General features: G+C 36.4%; 1 protein-coding gene across 46 annotated transcripts; it reads left to right on the top strand.

Annotated features, from left to right (window-relative positions):
• Positions 1 to 293: 293 nt before the first annotated feature.
• On the top strand, positions 294 to 20,786 carry LOC147390625 (uncharacterized). 46 transcript variants are annotated; one of them, XR_015183065.1, is made up of 9 exons: positions 298 to 873; positions 8,898 to 9,173; positions 9,275 to 9,574; positions 9,665 to 9,775; positions 9,849 to 9,923; positions 10,004 to 12,004; positions 12,194 to 12,376; positions 17,963 to 18,000; positions 20,215 to 20,782. XR_015183065.1 is itself a non-coding variant. In XM_086459428.1 (9 exons), the coding sequence occupies exons 5-9, from the start codon at positions 9,446 to 9,448 to the stop codon at positions 18,042 to 18,044; spliced, it is 486 nt and encodes a 161-aa protein (XP_086315554.1). In that variant the 5' UTR covers positions 298 to 674; positions 781 to 873; positions 1,198 to 1,287; positions 8,884 to 9,173; positions 9,275 to 9,445; the 3' UTR covers positions 18,045 to 18,162. The 46 variants fall into 46 exon arrangements, 22 of the variants coding, with proteins under 22 accessions (XP_086315567.1, XP_086315565.1, XP_086315546.1 ...); XR_015183063.1 differs by lacking the exon at positions 17,963 to 18,000 and adding an exon at positions 15,707 to 15,795; XR_015183059.1 differs by lacking the exon at positions 20,215 to 20,782 and adding an exon at positions 15,707 to 15,795 and having other exon boundaries at positions 17,963 to 18,162.
• The last annotated feature ends 968 nt before the right edge of the window (positions 20,787 to 21,754 follow it).

The following is a 21,754-nucleotide window of genomic DNA, read 5'->3' as shown; positions in this document are numbered from 1 at the left end:
GTGTGTCACTTGGTAGTAAGATTATCATGATTCTTATATATATTTCTATTTTAGAGTGCATTTCATTATGAGCCATGATACTTTGACTATCCCACATGGCACGCTCAATCAACTCTCCTGACATGACAAGTTTGGTAGTCGCAAATTTGAAAGTCTTGGGATACACAATTACCTCATGATACACTTTTTAAAAATGGGGAAGTGCAATTATATATCTAGACGTATAGAACTTGTCTTGCCAGAAATATTTATACTGAAATGAAAGGAAAGTTAGGAAAGTTAGAAATATTTATAAATCTATACCTATTTTTCTTGAAATGTTCTAGGTTTTCTCGAATGGCCGGTTTCGGCTGAAACATTCCTATACGAACTGGAACTTGATGAAATCAGTGGACAAGTTAGAAATTACGACAATTTTGGGAGAAGCGTATAATAAATTAATAATGATCAATAATTCACAAAACTACCCTTATGAGGCTTGACGTGTCACGCATTGGAGAGTCTGTGAGCACTGTGACGGAAAATTTTGTGAGTAAAAAATCACTCAACAACGACAAGAGGGGAAGACCGATACTCGAAATGCAAAACGTTGCATCGCTCGATCTCTCGATTTCACATCGATGTAGTTTTAATGGTCTCTGTCTCTCGATCTCACATTTCTCTCGTTTTCGCTGGTAATTTCTCTCTAAATCGCTCTCATATTTTCCTTCTTCTCTCTCAAGGTTGAAAACAATAGAGTTTTAATGGCCTCTGAATTTCTGAGAACTCAAATCTTCGTAGCTCTTTGAGCTTAATTTGGTGATCCTTTTAAACCTCAAGGATGAAGGATCGTATGCAGGGACATCCTCTATTTCTTTTCCAATTTATTCTATGGTAAAAATCTTACGTTGCTCATCACTTCAAGTTCTATAATATGCTGTGTATCTAAACTATATCCATGGTATCTAGGTAATATAGATGTAGAATGCATGAATGAGTTATATATAGAGTGGCCTTGTATAGTGTAGGATCTGAACATTACGTATAGATGGTATATTTTGTGTTCTTAAAAGGTTGTGCAACAATATTCTTGAATGTTAGTTTGCATACCATTTGTTTGTTTATATTCCTGAATGAAAATCCTTGTGTTGTTTCGATTTTTTCAAAGTTCATAATTCAGCAAAATTCCCTACTTATTAGTAAAATTTGACGATACAGTGAATCATCAGCTATTGAACCTGCCTTTCTATTGATTCTTCTGATTGTGGTTGCCATTCAATTGAATCTTTTTGAGCAATAGGCTACAAGGTCAGTTCAATTGAATCTTATTTGTTTTGTTAATCTAAAGAAGATTTTAAGTTGTAAAATATAAGCTATGGATTAGAAATTCTTAATAAGAATTTGTGTTCTAAAATCCTTAAATTATGAGCTATGGTTAGAAAATTTTAATTGTAGTTGCCCTTCAATTGATTCTTAATAATTTAATAAGAAAATTGTTGGAAATCTCACATAATGTAGTAAAATATGTAGTTCCATGATTTAGAAATTCTTATGATGTGTTGCTTTCTAGCATTTGTGTTGAATAAATTAAGCAACATTCAAAGAGGATGTTCTTCTCTCAGATTATAAAATGGCTGCTTTTGATATATATGTTGTACATCCATTTTGAAGTTGTGTGAATCACATTATTTTTTGTTAGATCCTGAATGGTCATCTTAGGGATTCGATTGTGGATTGGTAAGGACATCAAGTAGTCTAATTAAATATCAATGAATAGGTAGCTAGAACTAAATGTAATTAACTAAAAATAGAAACTAAAGAGAATTTCCATTTATATTTTTTATTCTTTTCCTCTCTCTCTCTCTCTCTCTCTCTCCTTATTTGGCTCGTTTACTGGTTTAGAATTTTCTTTTTGTTACTTATTATGCTCTGAATATGCATGATTAGAACAATTTCCAATCATGTTGGCTATCTATTATCAACATGATCAAAATAATTGTTAACATAGGTTCCTTTTAGAATGGATAATTCATACCCATTCAAGGATTATGATTTGGCTCATTTCTTATCTTTCTCTATAATGAGATGCACAAGTGATGATTGATTAAATTTGGTCTTTCGTTACATGTCATGTCATGTACATGTAAAGATAGGATTTTAATAAACACTAATCCTTGAATTGTCCAATGTGGACAATTTGAGAATTGATTTTGCTTGTGTTGTTCATATGTATATGAGTTTATGTTTTACTTATACGTAATCTGATGGAATTTCCAATTTCCTATTCGTGTATGTTACTTTTTGTTGATTTTCATGCCTCGACTATCTTGAATATTTGGTTGGCATGAGAATCAACAGAAAATACCCGTACATTGGGATGAGTGCGGGGAAATATTGTCTGATTTTGAACAAGTAGTACGTAGATTCCATATGAACAAAATACTAGGCAATATCAATTCTTGAATGGGTTATGTGGAACTACTTAGAAACAAAGTTAGATAGTATGTCACTTTAAGAGATTATGTCGAGATTCGTTCTTTCGATTTGTTAAAAGTTCCATTAGAATACATTATCTTTACTCATTAAACTTGTAGATGTCTTCAACAATGATGATTCCAAATAAAGAGTGGATAATGAAACCTAGGTTGTCAAAGGAATACCTCAAAGGTGTATATTCTTTCCTTGTGCATTTGAAAAAAAATAATGAGAGTTTGGGGGGCCGATGACTACTATTATTGTCTTTGAATCAAATGTTGTAATTTTTCATCAGGGAAGAAAAAACTAGACGTAATTGTAGAACACAACTTGCAAACCATGGGTGAGAAATTGTACGGCCAATTCACGATTAGAGCTGTTACTAGCTTTTTTTTTTTTTTTTTGATAAGTATAAAATTTTATAAATGAAGAAGAGAAAAGAAGGAGGCTGAGATAGCCCCCAAACAGAACAACAAGCAAAATAACAAAAGAACAAAAGAAAAAGAACAAAATAAAAGGAAAACTACACTACTGAAAGCTAATCACAAATGTTCTCCCAATTAAATAAGAAATCTTGATAGCGCACTTCCTCAAAGGCTTTGTTCAACTTGGACCACAAGAACAGAAGTCCAAGAATCTCTAAAATCACTGTGTGGGACGAGCTCTCCTTGCTATGAAAGACCCTGTTGTTGCGCTCTTTCCAAAGGCCCCAAGCAATGGCTGAAGGAAGGATAGCCCAAAGATGTCTCTTTCTAGAAGAGAAAGTATTGAGACTCCACCCCTTCAAAAGATCAAGAAAAGAGAAAGGAAAGACCCAGTCCACCTTGAATCGGGATAAAAAGAACATCCAAATAACACTGGAGAAGGGACAATGAATTAGCATATGATTAACTGACTCCCCATCTCTCGAACAAAGTAAGCAACAATTTGGGGTGACCCACCCCCGTTTGATCAAATTATCCAAAGTGAGGATTCTACCCAAAGAGGCAAGCCAAACAAAGAAAGACACCTTAGAAGGAATGAGAGCGGACCAAATTAAAGATGGAGAGAAGGAAATCTCGCAAGACGGAAGCAAACATTTATAGAAAGACTTGACAGAAAACCTCTTATCCTTAGCCTTGAACCATTCTCTCTTGTCTTGCTCATTCTCTCTAAGTCGAGTCAAATTTAGGAGACCTAGAAGAGATGTAACCTCCGTCAATTCCCAATCATTGAAATTTCTCCTAAATCCCAGGTCCCAAGTATCTGTGTTCCCGTCCCGAATCAAACACTGCCGAATAGGATTATTTTTTTTCAACGAGCAAGAGTACAAGGATGGAAATTGAGTAGCCAAAGGTGAAGTTCCACACCACCAGTCCTCCCAAAATCTAACACTGTCCCCCGACCTAACCTTAAATCTAATCTCCCTATCAAACTCATGAACACCCTTCATAATACCTCTCCAAACACTACACCCATAGGTTCCTCTGGCCTCGTCACTATACCAACCGTAACTCTTTTCTCCATATTTAGCCTGAACCACTCTCCTCCACAAGTTGTCTCTTTCTACTCCAAATCTCCAAAGCCATTTGCCTAGGAGAGCTTTATTCGTTACCCTTAGCCCTTTAATCCCTAAACCTCCATTCTTTTTTGGGGTGCAAACCACCTTCCATTTCACCAAGTGATATTTTTTACCACCATTCATATCATTCCACAAAAAATTCTTCATAAGTTTCTCAATCTTCACTTCCACCGCCTTGGGCATTGTAAACAGAGATAAGAAATAAATTGGGATACTCGTTAACGTGCTTTTGATCAGAGTAACCTTACCCCCTTTGGAGAGATATTTAGCCTTCCACGAACCCAATTTCTTTTCCATTTTCTGAATCACTCCCTCCCAAATGTTCTTACTCCGATACGGAGCTCCTAACGGTAAGCCTAAATAGGATGTAGGAAGCTGACCACTACTACACCCTAGGATAGCCGCTAAAACTTGAAGGTTCGGCACCTCTCCCACCGCAAACACCTTGCTTTTTTGAAGATTGACATGTAATCCAGAAATTGCTTCAAAGCAACATAATAAGACCCTAAGAGCTCTCACTTGTTCTCTAGAAGGATCTAGGAACACTATGGTGTCATCAGCGAATTGCAAATGCGATATCAAAGGACCCTCAATGTTTACCCTAAAACCCGATAACCTCCCTATTTCAACCCCTCTCCTGAACAGTTTCCCCAAGGCCTCAGTCACAATAAGGAATAAAAATGGGGATAATGGATCCCCCTGTCTCAAACCCCTGGAACTCCTAAAATACCCCGCCGGACTACCATTGACAAGAATCGAAAATGAAACCGAAGTTACACACTTCATAATCCACCCAATACACTTAGACCCGAATCCCATCCTCCCCAACATATACTCCAAAAAATCCCAACTCACATGATCATAAGCCTTCTGCATGTCAATTTTTCCTACAAGTCCCTCTTTCTTATCCTTCATCCTAGAATCAAGACACTCATTTGCCATTAACACTCCATCCAAAATCTGTCTTCCCTTAAGGAATGCACCCTGCTCATAGCCAATTAATTTCTTCACAACTTCTTTCAACCTATTAGCCAAAACCTTGGAAATAATCTTGTACACTGATCCCACTAAACTTATAGGCCTAAATTCACTCAAGTCAACCGCCCCTACTCTTTTGGGAATCAAAGCCACAAATGTACTATTAAAGCCATAGTCCAAGCAGTCTTTGTCCTGAAACTCCCAAACCACCTTCATGAAGTCTTTGGCTATAATCTCCCAACAATGTTTGAAGAATTCCATAGTAAAACCATCTGGCCCCGGCGCTTTATTCCCTCCCATAGCAGCCACGACTAATCTCACTTCTTCCTCCTCAATCTTCCTTTCCAACCACACTCTTTCTTCTTGTGTTAACCTATTGAACTCGAGATTGTTGGGACGAGGTCTCTTCTCCTCTCTTTCCCTATATAGCTCTTTGTAATAGCCCACTACCCCTTCTCTAATTTCTTCTTCCCCCTCAACCATAATCCCATTAATCATCAAATTGGCAATTTGGTTATTTTTTCTATGATAATTGGCCACCTTATGAAAAAATTTCGTATTATTATCACCTTCCTTAAGCCATTTGATCCTAGATTTTTGACGCCAACTTATCTCCTCCATCAAAGCCACCCTTTGGAATTCTAACTTAAGCTCATTCTTTCGCACTCTTTCATCTATTTCAAGCTCCCCCGCTTCTTCCTTGGAATCTAGAACATCTATCTCCTTGATAAGCTCCGCCCTTCTCACTTCTACCCTCCCTACTACTTCCTTATTCCAACCTTTCAATTTTTCTTTCAGATATTTGAGCTTATTTTTGAAAGCAACACCTGGGTATCCCACCACTGGGCATTCACTCCACCAAACTTTTACTAGATCTGCAAATTGTGGATGAATAAGCCACATGTTCTCAAAACGAAAAGGGGTAGGATTAGTACGATGATGCCCCGCCTCAATAAAGATAGGGGTGTGATCCGAGACTAAACTGGGTGCTGCCGTATGCACTACATTTGGGAACCTCTCCTCCCAATCCCCGCTCACCAAGAATCTATCTAATCTAGACCTGCGGGGTTCAACTTGATTGTTGGACCAAGTAAACCTTCTACCGAGCAAGGGTAAATCCATTAAGGCAAATCTATTCACAAAATCATTGAATTCCCTCATTCCCCTTGTTATGCTCTGCCCCCCATTCTTCTCATTAGTGAATCTGATGGCATTGAAGTCCCCACCTAGGACCCACGGTTTATCCCAATATCCCGCAAGATCTCCCAGTTCTTCCCAGAATTGTTGCTTCTCCCTGTTAATTGTGGGACCATAGACCCCTGTAAAAACCCATTGAACCTCTTCATTCACACACCTACAGAGAATCGAAATGGAAAATGCCCCAACTAAGTTGTCGATCACTTCAATGAAGTCCTTATTCCACATCAAAATAATACCCCCTGCACTTCCAATAGCTGGCAAAGCAACCCAACCGATATTCCCCCTCCAAAGATCCTTTATCACATTGTCCTCACAAACCGAGATCTTAGATTCTTGAAGAGTTACTAAGATAGGCCTTTTCAATCTAATAAATGCTTTCACTGCCGCCCTCTTCGATCTCTCCCCCAACCCTCTCACATTCCAAGACAAAATTTTAATCGACATAGAGACTTAACAAAACCCAGATCTCCACCACACAGCCCCTAAACCCTTATGCCATCTCATTGCCCAACTTTGAATTATAAAACCTCTTCACCGATTCCATAGATGCCACTACGACAACCTCATTCGATTGACCATCCCTAAAAGTCTGGATTTCCTGGCTATCTGAACCTACTAAACCCAACATGTCATCACCTACTCCACTTACCTTGCCTAACTCCTTCAATTCTGACTCAAGAAGAGCTCTGTCCTTCGAATCTCCTATAGCTACCCTTAAGATAAGCGAACATTCCTTATCGTCTGTCTCGGGTATGATTCCAAATTCCTCTGCCATACTCAAAGCTTGACTCACTAACCACTCGACTGTTTCCAACTCTGTTTGCACTAGTAACTTTTCCACCTGAACCGGAGTAGGCTCCTCTAAACCTTTATCATCCCAATTTCCATCAAAATACCCTTCTGTCTGATTCAAGCCAGCCACCTCAACCTGAGCCTGAGAAGAGGGAATCTCAGACATGGAAAGTCGTAGGACATCTGAACTGGTCTCCCTCAAATGAACTCCCTCTTGAGAGCACTCACTGATCTGTAGAGAATCACTCAAGGCTATTGAAGATTGATTCCTGAAAATAGTATACGAGGGAAACACAGAAAAACGAGTAAAAAAACAAGAGGAAATAGAATTGGAGGCCCCAACAGAATCCAAACCATAAACCCAAAGAGAATTATTCACGGATGGGACAAGAACATAAGAACTAGAAACCGATGAAAAATTCGAGATACCTTTTCTAGAAAGATCCCCACAGCTATCCTTCCATGACATCCAATTGCTCGAGTTCCTTGTATCAAGCGGCAACCCCTGGTGTTTCCAAAGATCGCTATGGAGTCTAACCCAAATCTTAGTTACCGGTATAAGAGAACCATCTGGACTTATTTCCCTTTCACTTTTACTCTGTGGCTGCCCACTTTCCATTACTGTTCTGTCAACGGTTTGGACTCTGGGCAGATTCTTCGTTGTAACTACCTCAACCTTCCCTCTGTCGTCGCCCGCCTCTCGATCCACTTCTGTAGCTAAACCTTGTCCCCTTTCTCTGATTTCTAACCCTACATCTCCCTGTGCCTCGCCATCCATGCACGAGACTTCATCTCGATCGAACACCATCCCAGCTTTCTGAACCCCCTCATCGTCCAAGTTGTTATCTTTAAACTTTTGGTTCTGAAGATCTGTCGGCTTGTTAAATAACACTCTCCTAGCCAACTGTTTTAAAAACGCAATGAGTCGATAATACCGTCCACGGGCCTGACCCAACTTAAATCCCCCTCTCTTGATTAGAGGGCCGCGTCTACTCACAGCCCTTCTGGACTTGCCTGGGCCTAATTTGTTAACCCGATTATCTTCTGGTGGGCCTTTGCAGCCCAACCCACTACCATCCACTGTCTCTTCTTCTAGCTTATCTCCCTTGGGTTAGGCAACAATTAAAAGATGAAACTCGTCAATCGATTACAAAGAGGCTTGTAGAAGGTCTGTACTTTTATGTCATTTCATAAAACACATATGCAGTAAATGGGTATGTTTTCCATATAATGGAATATGAACTTGACAACACAAAATTCAGGAGTCTCAGTGAAGGCTATGACTAGTTTCAAGTCAAGTGCCAGGGATACCAATATGATGACCAAGAAGTTACTTATTATGGTGCTATTAAAAAAATAATTGAATTGAATTACATTGACTTCACGAAGATGGTATTTTATTGTGATTGGTCATTATCGAAGACTCAAATGGTTATGTCGTTGATTTAGAAACAAATTGAGATATCTTAATCTAGGGAGATTAATGAGGAATTCAATAGAAGTTGATGAACCTTTTATTCTTGCATCACAAGCAACACAATTCTTTTATTGTTAGGACCACAATAGACCTACAAATGATTAGCACGTCGTATTAGAAGCTCTAAAGAGATTGAATTGAGATATAGACCTTTTTGAGGATCCATTTTTTTCTGCAAATATGGGTGCAAATACTTTGACATTAGCCCTTCAACAAGATATTATAGAAGAGGATGAAAATTAAAATATCAGTAACATCTCCCATATATTTCACAGCCTTATGTATAGATACCATGTTTCCACATTGATGTAAGTTACTAATATTGTTGTTGCATATTCTTTATAGTATTTAATCTTGTTTTAAGCTCTAATAAGTTATTTATATTTTATCATTTGAATACAATCAATATCTCAAAGGATAGGTCTCGTGATTCAGACTCTAATGCTCCCGAGCTACTTGATCACATGACTGTTCACCTTCTTGATCTGGATTATCGGGGGATGGACCCACATCTTCTCGATCGACAGATTTGCCATCTTCTTGATCTTTTTGTCCATGACAGTGTCTGAGCTTCAACAATGCATCGGTAACAATGCAGCTGCCTTAGCGACACATATAGGTTGCTTTGTTATGGAAAATGTGTAACCTCTATACCCTTCTTGGAATAGAGTGCCTACCGATATACTTGATCTCATTTAGCTTCTAATCCAAGTAATTGTTATTGGTTGTTTATAATATTTTTGTTAGTGTTTATTTTTATTTACCATATCTTTATTGTTTAATTTGATGAATTTGTTTATTTTCATAAATAGGATCACTTTAAGATCATTGATGTCCATCGGGATTTCTCTCTACAGAAAGCTGGTATAGCTTGGAGGAATTGGAAGCACCAACTAGGAAAGAGTTATCATACATCCAGTACTATAGACGCTTAATGCAAGATTAATAAGCCTAAAAATTGGGTGAAGCAAGGGGACTGGGAGATGTCTGTCGACTTAAAGTTGACACCTGAGGAGAAGGAAAAGAGCTTCAGGTATACGAAACTACGTGGCAAAATGAAAGCTCCACATACTACAGGCAGAGAGGGTGTGGTGAATAGGGCTGGGGAGTTGGTAAGTTTTCAGTCATGATAAAATGTGTGTACATACTACTTGATTATTTTGATAGATACATAAAAGATGACTTCTGTTTTACATAAAAAGAAAAGAAAGAAGAAAGCAGATGGTAGTCAGCCGAGCAGATTAGAGTTGTACATCTCCAGTCACACTAGGGCTGATGGTACTGCCTTGGCAACTGAATCAAGCAATACCGTTGTGAGTGGTCATTAATTTATTTTATTTTTTATTAAGCAAAAGATTAATTTTTAGTAAATTTTTTATTTTACAGATTTTGATAAACCAACTGATTAAAGCAGATCCCACATTCGGACAAAAAGATTTAGATAATGACGCAATTACAAAGGTACAATCATGTTATTTCTTTCATTTTTAAAATTTTAAGTACATGATCTTATTTTAATAAGATTAATATTTATTGCATAGGTCTGTCGGAAAGGTTAAAAAAAAGGCTAGTACGAGACTTGGGAGGGGCGGTATCAAAAACAGCTATACGATACTGCTCCACAAAAAATTCAGCTACAAAAGTTAAAGGGTAAAGTGTTTAACATGAGTCAACAACTTCAGAATTTTGACGGAGAAGCTGAAATCAATGCATCAGCCATCTTCTAATGGTCTGTTTGGAAAAGCTGTGTGAAAAGCTGCTGTTGCTGAGGGAAGTTGCTTAAGCTGAGAGGAGCTTGATGTTGTTGGTTCTGAACTGAGTGTAGTGTTTGGTATCTTGCTGTTTAAGTGTGCTATTAGGATTTTGAATTGTTTGGCAACCTTGTTAATTTAAAGTTGCTGAATGAATCTAAAATAATATTTTTGTAAAAAGTAATTAGATTATTTGTCTTATTAACTTATAAGATGTTAAAAATAGGTACAAAATTATAATTGAACATTAAACAAAAAGTATGATTATTTTTAAAATGAACTGCTACTAAACTACCAAATTTAAAATTAAAATTTAACATTGAAAAATATTTTTTTAAAGTTTTCTAAATTTCATAGAATTTTGTCCTCTACATCCATGTGGCATCATCAGATCTTGTTTTTGGATTCCACAACCTGCACTCAACCACCCTTAGTAAGGCTAGACTTACTCTTTTTTAAGTATAGCAAACTCAGTTAATTTAAGGGAACGATGATTGGAAATTAAGAAAAATAAAAATGAAGCAACATCAGAGAACATAGAAATTAATCAAATTCTAAACTTTAAAATTTAAAATTAAAATAGAAACTAGCTTAGAACAACAAAAACAAAAAGGAAAAAATCAGTAATTTAAATAACACTCAAAACTTCTTTTGAACAAACAAATAATTATAGAATTAATACAGAAACCCAAAATTAACAAATATGGCAATCCTCAATGGGAAAATTTAAGGAGGGGGGTAATTCTCAAACTTAAAATGTAATTATGGGAAAAAATCTTTCTCAGACCCAACAAAGTGACATGTATTTCTTTGATAAGGATTAGGGCTAATTCTGTGACCTTCCCTATTGTTTGGTCTTTAAAAAGTTGAAAGAGAGGTTCGACTCTTCCCCCCCCCCCCCCCCCCCCTCCCTCCCTCCCTCCAAAGTACAGTCACTTGTTGTGAGTCTCGTGACTCAATCACTATGGATGGCTGAGAGATTCAGCAGAACTTTAACCGGATGAATCGGCAGCCAATGCCAATATTTTAGAAACAAACACGTAGAAATTGCCCGAAGAATGCGTTCGGCTCTCACTCATGGCAAACACAAACAAAGTACCTTAAAATATGACGTCGGAGGTTATTCTGAGGTACTGATCTAAATTTGGTTAAAAGTAGATTTTCTAATTATCTTGTATAAAATATTAATACTCATATGTTTGTAGGAGAGAACATCATCACACTATCCCTCCTCACATGGTCAGAGGTGCAATTTGTGCAACCTCCATTTGACTAAGATCTATGCTTGTGGGATACTAGTTTGTACAGAGGTACTATCCACGGATTATTGTCTTGTCCTTATTGATGAGATCTTCGATATTTTTGCGGAGCTATAGGATAAAGATTTACCTAAAGGAATGACGTTCGCGAACATTGACATAGGCTCCATCATTAGGTGGCCTCGTATGATGACAAAAATCATATCATGATCACCTCCCTTCTTTGGGACTTCTATTACATTTTTATTGTCTTTGGATATGTACTACATTGTTTACTTATTTTTATTATGTATTCCAGTCGTGGACTTTTTTTGATACTATAGCTTTTATTGATCCATTTATCATCTTTCAGTACTTTTACTTTATTTTATATTGTTTAATTAGTAACTGATTTTTTTTTGCTTGTTAGGTAAACCTTTTTTACTCCGTCAGTGAAAAATTAAACCTTATACATTGCCGTTCCCAAGCCTGGATAAAGGAGGAGAGAAAAGGATGATCCAAGGAGTATTTTCTTGATACACCTGGCCATGAGGTAAATTCTACAGTCTGAATTGTTTCCTAACATGAAATGGCATGGATAAAGTAGACATTGTTTGAGCTTGAGGTTACTGTTTGTTATGTTCTTTATAGGATGGGTGACTGATTTTCTGTTTGTATATGCTATTGTTTGGAGTGCTAATTTGTGTACCCTTTTTCCCCCCTCTTTCCCTCTTTGTTTTAGCCAAATGTTGAATAGACATCCATATGGTCTTCCTCTATGGGGTATGCACTCTTGGGCAAACAAGTAGAAAGTGGTATCATAACAAAAGCCCAATAAAGAAACTATTTAGCATGTATCATGGGAAAACATTTGATTCAGGAGCTTTGGTTTTCCATTGTTGATGCCTTTTGCGCATAAACCCAGGTGAAATTAATTGCTACTCGTGATTATGATTTTTCAGTTTCTATACCTATTGAAGCTCTGCCTCTGATCCTTTATTGATAGCTATACTTCTAATTTCTGAATATGGTCTTTTCTGATTTATGTTTGAAAATTTCCATAATTGTCCTTAATTGTGACAAAATTATGCAGCAAACTGGGTCTATGGATAAGGACCCAATCCATGATGCAGGATGGGTTAGAAGCAAGCCTAGTGGTTATGATCATGGTCGACCAGTAGTATCTTTTATTGTTGAAAAAAAAATTCTAAAACAGGGGAAATTTGGGATGAAGTTTCCCTATTGTTCTCTTGGTGGTTAATTATTTTCTTAAAAAGAAGGTTGACCATATTAATGTTAGGTTGAGACCCTATTGTTACTCCCTATATAAGAAGATTGGATGGGGTTTCTTCCTTTCAGCAGGTCTTAGGGGAGCTTGAGACATCCAAACGAGTTTGGAGAGCTCTTTAACATGTTAATCTAATATAGAGAAGTCTAGAATGTTCTGTTGTTAAAAAATTATCGTGTATAAACTCATATTGTATTTAGTAGGAGAATTTTTTAGTGGATCTTGAAGAGTTCTTGATGGTCTTATGAAGATTCTAGAGTTATTGAGTTTGGTGGACTTTTCTGGAGAGTTCCACTGCCATTAGATCCTTCCATTAGGTTCAATCATGTTCATCCATTTCATCTTTCGCTGGTTTGTAGAACAAGGACATGTTCTCATTCTTAATCACTCAGACCACAAAGAATTGAGAGCAATACAAGTCTTTTTTCCAAATCCCTTTTGATGTTCTCTTGTATGCATGAGGGCCTTGTGAATTAAGGAACCCTTAGGAATTGGGGAGGCTGAACAGCTAAGTGAGGACTTTTCAGAAAAGGAGACTGTTATTGGGACTTCGGGAAAGTTTGGTGTGTTTGTCTTGTTACATCAAATCTAGTTTTGTTAATGAAACTATAGATGTAGAATGGATTAGTTAAATATTTAAGCCTTCTAAGTTTTGCAATATGCCTTGTTAAGTCCTTGTACACTCTTTGCTAGTCTGGATACTAGTGGAACCTTTCTATTGCACATTCGACCGCAGCTGCAGATTCTTGGTGAGTATTGTTTTAATATATTTTTTAAATCAATTTGTTTATGAGATTTGTGTGACAAGATGTTGAGGTTCTAGGATTTCATTCAATTTGGTAATTTCATGTTTGGGATTGAGTGTTAGGGGATTTGCAAGATTTATTTGACCATATTTGGTCCTTTTGGATTTTCTTGTTGGTATTATAGATGATGAAATTAAAGAATGATTGTCGTACCTAATTAATCTAAGTAATTAATTCTAGCACTAGACGGGTTTAATTGTTTTGTATTCCATGAATCCTTATCGATCGCTATGCGTGAGTTATCATATAGAAAGTGTTATTACAAGGGACAAGTATCTGAAATTGTGGGTTGTTTCAATTGCCGTCGTTGTCTTCAAATTCACTGTAGGTAAGTTGTAACTTATATTAGGTTTAGTCATTTGCTTGTTATAACTATTTATGACGAAAAGAATTATGAACTTCAAAGTGCAATGGTCTGAAGGTGATGGATTTATAAGAACAAGTGATAATTTTGTAAATGTTGATTATTGGATGGATTGGTGAATGTTGATTGTTGGATATGGTGAATATTGGTTGTGTTTACAGCAGGTTCTACTAAATTTTCAGGCATAGCCCTAGCTTCACAGAAAAAACAACAAATTATTTTTCCCAGTTGAAATAGAAATTCGACAGCCATTAGCCATTAATTTTTTTATCGACGGGCCTTCCGTAGTTATTCGGCACCATTGGGTTGTCCAAAAAATAGTTCGACATCAAAAAAATCGTCAAGAAAATTTGACGGCCCAGGGCCGTGGATTATAGCCCCTTTTCACGTAGTGTAATTTGCATCCACCATTTGTGTTCTCTGCACCCACTTAGCTCTTGTACCACCCCCAAATTTCACAATACTCTTTGCACTCACCTGTTTTTCAATTACTCTTTGGACCTACCACCCCACCATTTAGCGGTCTCCTCCTCCTCTTATTTGCATTTGCATTTACGAAGGTTTTCAATGGCGATTTCGTGATACAAGAAGCATTATCCTTAGAACTTGCAAAGTAGGTTAGATATAACCATAAAAACCTCGACTCCTGATCTAGGGATTGTTAGGAAATTTCGTCAATCAAAAAGATATGTCAAATTAAGCTTCATTCGGTAGCTCAGTACTGAAATCTCCAATAAAGATTCAGTAGGATCCTATCATATCTACTTGAAAGGATTCAATAGGTTCCTACAATGTCCCACTAATAGGTTTCTACCAAGTTCTTTTAGGTTAATTTCATACAATCTTTTTGAGTCACAATGAAAATTTTTGATAGATTTCCATCGAATTAAAAGTTAGCCTTCTTTTTAATCATTTTACCCTTTTTCTATTTAAAATTTGTTTCGTTAAAAACGATGGGTGCAAATGGTAATTCCCATTCTTCCTGAAGCAATAAATATTTTCACCCTTTGAGTCATTCATTTCATACAGTATAGCACCAGATTTGCCAATTTATTGAAAAAGTCACGATTAAATCATGACTTTTAACCTTCACCGATTTAATCGTGACTTTTTCAATGAGACTTCGATTATTTTTTTTTGAAGACGGGGGTGTCCAGACCCGTAGGCCCGACTGGCAGGGGGTGAGGCAACCTTTTAGAGTACCATATCTTACCTAAATCCCCCAAGTACATGCAATACTCCACAAATCACACATTCCAAGTAAGTTGGGATAAATCCTTGTGGGTGGCCAACGAGGGGGCTTGAACTGGCTTTGGCCACTATGCCCAACACTCATTGGTTAATAAGACACAACTTTTGCAAACGTTACGATTAAATCACAAATTTCACGATTAAATGACATCTTTGTGATTAAATCGAGAAAAATGAAAGATGACTTTGATGGACTAGGAAGAGGATATGACCTTGATGAAGATGGTGAGCATTTTACCGATAAAGCATAATATAATGATGATGCAAATGAGGATAACATTGATTTTGACTGGTACAATATAAATCATGTATATTTCGTAGAACTATAATTATTTGTTGTGGATGCATGGATGATATCAGTATGGAGTTCGGTGGTTTATTTCGATTTTTTTTTTCTGATTTTACCGGATTTTTTAAAATTTTCTCTTGCCAACTTATTCCTGAATCCGGACTTCTTGTGATAGAATGATCCATCAAATTTTGGGTTTTCTGATTTGGGCAAGGAGGCTCTGTTCTAGGCTGATTCAAGCAGTTGGTCATGTGCAGATGATTGCAGAAGTCCTATTATCTAGACTATGGTGGGGAGGTTTTGGAGTGGCAAAGATAAGTAATCCCCTTGGTTTAACAACTTTAGAGTGAGTCTCCTATGCCCACTGTTGGATGTAAGAAGGTTTATAAGCAAGCACAACAAGTTGTTTCTGATATATTCACGTCATCATATCATTTCTGTTCTTGTATTTCTTTGAATTTTTATTGTTCTATTTCAATTGTAGATGCTTTTGGTCAGACTCCTGTTTGCACTATTCTAAGTTTTTGGGTTCCTCTGCCCATGGTTTAAAATATCGGAATGTATCGGTCGATACATAACATTATCAACCAATCCTTATATGAAACATTGACCTCAAAACTTTGAATGTTTCAGGAATGTATCGGTTTGTATCGATCTATCCATTTTTTCATTAACCGAAACGTTCAATCGATACAATATTTTAAACCTTGCCTCTCTCTGTCTCCATTTTTTTTTTTGGAATTTTGGAGATCCTTGGGGATTCATACAAGAGTGGCTGGGTAGGTGGATAAGTAGATAATAGATTATGGTTTATTTGTTGGTATCGTTTGATGACTCTTATTCAGATGATTAGAAGAGTTGTCTTCATGTTGGTAGTACAGAGGTTAATTCATCTATTAGTATTTTAGAGCAAGTTTATGAGGGACTTTTGGTGGGCACATGGAGGCTGAGTGCTTGTTTGGCATTCAGTTCATTTCCAATCGAAGGCTATAGATGCCAGGCCAGAAATAAGGTTTAACAGTAAGGAGGCATTAAAGGAGTGCCTCCTTGAAAAAACTAGTGCGGGAAGTTTAGATATGAATTTTAATGATTGTGATGTAAACAACATCAAATTCAATACTATATAATGGTTGGTGTTCAACATTCTGGACATTGGAGTGATGTTTGGATGATCTAATGCTGGATCAAGAGAAGAAACTTCTCTATCTCTTGAGAATTTCCAAATTTGTAATGGGATTCACTTCAAGGTGGGGAAATGAGATTATTTTCAGAAGGATAGATGGTGTGGAGATTGGAAAGGTTTCCTTGGGTGTTCTCAAGCATATTTTCTCCATCAAATAAGAAAACTGATCAGTGCACAATATCATCTTTTGGTCTGGCAATGGCTTTCTATTTTGGGTTTTTGAGAAGCTTCAATGATTGTGAGATGGACTCGATTGTCTTCTTTGCTTAGACATCTCTCTCAAATAAGTTCTACTGTTTATCATCTATTTATTCACATAAGAATTGTTGTTGATTTATGTTCCATGTGTAAAGTTAGTGAGGAATAAATCAATCATATTTTATATAGTATGGTAATTCTAGGGACGTTTGGGCTTTTCTTCTTTAGGTTGTTGGGTGCAATTGGACCTTGGGTGTTTTCAAATGAGCATTTCAGCGGTTACTTTGAATAATATTACCTTTTGTGGTTTGCTGGGATCTTTGGAGGGGCCGAAAGATGTTCAAGGGAAGAGGGGTTGACTCCTATGTTATTGTGCAAAATATTAAAGCTTCTCTGTTTCATTGTTCTGAACTCTTTAGCGAGTTTATGGGGTCTTTTTTGAGGATTTTGTTTTTAGATAGGGTTCGTAATTGTCAGAGAAGTATGAATCTCCAGCTACGTTGATTGTTTGTGTTACCAATATTTTTCTACGTTGATTGATTGTTCTGAACTAGGTAGGTCATCTTAAGTTTCTATCGTTGACATACATTGTAGTTAGTCAGAGTTCTAAGCCAACCATCATACTAGTAAGGGGACCCACTACTTACAAAACTAAACCATTCTCTCATTTAGTTTGCTTGCACCTTCAAAAACTAATTAAACTTCATGAAACTCTCTATATTAATACACTGGTACCCAAATACTTCCTATAAAGTTTGACATTAAGTGAACAACTTTGGACTCCATTAAACACTATTTGGCCAACGTGCTTTAAAAATCAGTCCTAAAACTGACTCAAAATCTAGTTAAATGAACTATATTGATGAGATGAAATTTATTACACAAATTCTAGGTCATTACCCCAATATCCATCATAGTTGCCTCTCTTTCTGCTTCTCTGAACTGTTTACTGTTTAGAGTTTGCATCATTTCCTCTCAATTGGGGTGAACTTTAGGCTGTCTTCTAAACAATGCATCGTATCCCTTTATGATTCATTTGCTTTCTTGTTTCCAATATGCATCACTTCACTTCATGCTTCTTCTTCCAAGTAATTGGTATATATTTTCCTTTTGCCTTTATTTGGCTTTACAGAATTCCATCAGGACAATATCACACCGCACTTCATCCTGGTAATTATTCTCTTATCTTGGATGGAATTTGGAGTGTATGGTAATCAAAGAAGCCATGTTATCAAATCTTTTTTTTTTTCTTTCTTGGGATATGTTCTCTAATAAATCTTTGTAATATCGAAACCCTCCAGGTAATTAATCTTAATTTTCCCATTTTGATCATCTCGAGTATTATTCTTCCTTACCTACTATTTGTTCCTCATGTTAAACATCATCAAGTTCCTATTATAATTCGACTTGTCTGGAAACAGCCCTGCAACGATGCAATTCAATTTGATTCCTGATAAGCAACTCCATTAGTATTTGTTAAACAGCTAATTTCGACCCTTTTAATTTTACCTCAAATCTACATTTGATAAATTCATTAGTGTACCTCCGGCACCAAAGTGAATATGATCTCCTCCACACATACGTAACACGTTAGGTATTACACGGAAATGGATACCGTGTTCTTCTGCCCATCAATAACTGCATGCATTGCGAGGTGGATGTGAAGAGGTAGACCATTATTAGAATAAGGTCCCAGGTCTTCATGTCAATTGCTAAATACGTCGGTTGTTTCAACCATAGTTACCAAGCCGGGATTTGGGAATAAGTAGGCAAGGAAAAAATTCGATAAAATGGGGAAAAAAATCAGACTAGGCTTAAGTCTGTAATTGTTCATACTAGGTGATGTTCTCATATTAAGCAACAATTATAAATCACAAAACCCCATGTAGATACCATCCTTGCGTCCGCAAGAAGTAACCACAAGTCCACAATACTAGGGCTGCTACCTGAGGGGGTTGGCCTGAACTCAACCCAGGCTCAACCTGATCGATGGGTGAGCTTGGGCCGATTTATGTAAAAGATGAGTTGAGTCTGGGTTAGAATATCTCAACCCAATTTCAAATCGGGTTGAGCGTATGAGCAACCCGAAGCTATTTACTAAAATATAAATATTTTTATATTAATTATAATTGTTTGATTCCGTCTTGTTATTATGACTTGTGGACACTTAATCAATGTGAACTTTGGTTTAATATGATTTGTCTAAATATTCTCATTCTCTCCATGATGGATTTGAAGGTTGTATATGATTTTATTTACTAGTAGTTTTACTTTATTTTACGTTGTGTGTCATTTTTAAAAATATAAAATTTATTTGCTAATCAAAAATGAAATTAGGACTATTCAACAAGCCCAACCTGCCCAAAACTACCCTCATTCAGGCTAACCCATACTCAACCCAATTTTAGAAGATCAAGCTCGGGTTGAGTTTAGGTTAAGATCTTAAGCCTGATGGTCAGGTTGAACTGAGCTCGGGTTGGAGGTTTTGCTACTTAGGTTGAGCCTGGGTTTAACCTGCCCAGGTTGCAGCCTTGCAAAATACACTTAAGGTAATACTTTATAATATTCAAAATATAAAAATATTCAGTGTAATCCTCATTATCTAATGCTTCATCAATTTAATAAATTGGTCACCACCATCTTCATCATGGTCTTCTCATCTTACTATTGCTTTAAATTTCATCTTTCGTTGTAATCTGATTTAATCGCAAAGTTCGTAATTGAATCGCGAAGTTCATAAAAGTCATGATTTATTGAAAAAGTCATGATTAAATCTACAAAGAAAAGTTGCACGCGCTTTTCTCGCATTATTATGGGAATTTGTGTATAATTTGTGAATTAGTCAGCACTAACAATGCCATCCATTAATTACCAATATATATTCCTACTACACCAAACGATGAACCGGTATGAAGTGAATCCATGCTTATCAAATCTGGACTTTTCCTTCTGTTAAACTTTATAAATTGTTTGACATCATAAATGTATTTGTAATTTGCATGCTTGAATTATATATATGCACAAAAGAATCAAATTAAATAATCCAACTAATTAATCAAAATGAACTAAGAAACGAATTCTCTATTCATCCTTATAAAAAGGGTTCATTGTAGAGTGTCGAGCCCAAAACACTCGACACTCTACAACTTTCTATATTATTTTTGTCTTCTCTTTTCTTTTCTAATCCTTCCCAAAACACACCTACAACTTTCTATATTATTTTTCTTCTTTTCTAATAATATTCCTACAAATTCTTTTTTTTTCAACCCTCCTAACTCTAGTTTACTTACGTAAAGGAATATAAAACTCTAGTATACGTACGTAGAGGAATATAAATGGATTTCCTTGTAGTAAGGTGGATGAATATTGAATATTGGTGCTCAGGTGCGTGAGGTATGCAGTGAGGTCAGCGTTGTACGAAGGGATAATTCAAGAAAGCGAACGTGGATCCACATGGATGAATTAGGTGACACGTAACTCCTCAAAAAGCAGCCAAACGTGATAGTATGCATTCAGTGTCAGCATGGCCCAGGTGAACCACATTATCTCCTTTTGCCACGTGTTTACACATTTCTATCTTGCCATGCAGTTAGGTAGACACGTGGTGGCCCCAGAAGTTATGAAGAAAAACCAAGATGTCAGATTTTGGGCCTGAAAGCAGCCCACAAGGCTTTGTCTGGCAAGTCTAATTTAAAAGGGGTTACTTTCTTTGATGGTTACTGTCGTGGGCTATCAATGGAATTTGTAATTGTGGGTCACAATCTTAAATTTTGTAACATTCACAAAAAAGGGGTGCTCATGCCGTGTAAAAATTTACTTCGATTAAGTCATTTTTGTTTTGTTTTCTCTTAGTTTTCTGGCTTTTCATTTGATTCAATGCCCATTGTACAAACCAAATGTATTTATGATTCATCGGTTCGAATTTGGATCCACTCTAGAATGAACCCAATTCATAGGTCTCGATTCATTTGTTTATTATATGAATAATTCAAGTATGCAAGTTACAAGTATATATATATATATATATATAGTTGTAAATTTTTAATGTTTCCTAGTAAAAAATTATATGGTAAAAAATTCTAATCGTCAAAAAAATAAATAAAAGGAAAAGATTTACTTCTCTTTTATATGTATACACGAAGAAGGAATATGAAAAGCATATTCAAATTTCTCAAAAGAAGAATACATTGTATCTCCATTATTTGGTTCGAACATGAATAGTTGGATTTGGATTTGGATTTGCAAATATGTTAGTCAATGATTCGTTCTAGCACGAATAATTTGGTAATAAACAAGAATAATACTGAAGTGACCTCAAGATTGGACCACACATCGCACACCCTGACATGAAAGTGTATGAGAACCATAGAAGTTTCCTTGAGATACGATTGAAAAAGCATATATGAATCCTATCCACTTTCACGTCAAGACGTGGGATATGGGTTTGTATTGGAAAGGAATGATTGTTTTTGGCTTGGGAATCTTATGGAAGTAGTTTCGTTGCATTGAGTGTTTTGAGAGAAGATAAGCTACTTAGCACAGGGAGGGAGTTGGTATGTATGTAAGTTTAAATGTGGGTGGACACCATAATTATCTCAAAGAAGTTAAAAGAAAAGTAAGTAAGAAAGATTCTTGTTTTAAAATGGTCAAGGGAATTTCTTGTGGCAAGCAAAATTATAGTATGGGAAGAAAGTTGAGTATAATTTTGGTTTGTCAATCATGCATTCCAAGTCAACAAGATATGATCTTGACCAGAACATAATAGAACTATACCTATAAAGTCTTTGGTCCAGCAAACTCCGTCCCAGCCGGCGGAGCCAGGATTTTCTTGTTGTGAGACAAACTATTTAAGTTTTTGGTTAGAAGTTGAAGACAAAGATATTTAGGTCATTTCGAATTAGTCTACAACACAGAAGGCTCAGTC

The sequence above is a fragment of the Akebia trifoliata genome, chromosome 11 (assembly GCF_017979445.1).
Source record: "Akebia trifoliata isolate Shusen 1 chromosome 11, ASM1797944v1, whole genome shotgun sequence".
Lineage (NCBI taxonomy): Eukaryota > Viridiplantae > Streptophyta > Magnoliopsida > Ranunculales > Lardizabalaceae > Akebia > Akebia trifoliata.
Note: the sequence above shows the minus strand (reverse complement) of the source record. Positions and strands in the feature narration are given on the sequence as shown.

What these genes read in the sequence shown, in the direction of transcription:
- LOC147390625 (XM_086459420.1), top strand. Translation starts at nt 9,446, where the DNA reads ATGTCTGTCGACTTAAAGTTGACACCTGAGGAGAAGGAAAAGAGCTTC. An exon ending in TGAATAGGGCTGGGGAGTTG is followed by an intron (nt 9,575 to 9,664) that starts GTAAGTTTTCAG and finishes TTACATAAAAAG; the next exon opens with AAAAGAAAGAAGAAAGCAGA. An exon ending in ATAATGACGCAATTACAAAG is followed by an intron (nt 9,924 to 15,706) that starts GTACAATCATGT and finishes GGTCATGTGCAG; the next exon opens with ATGATTGCAGAAGTCCTATT.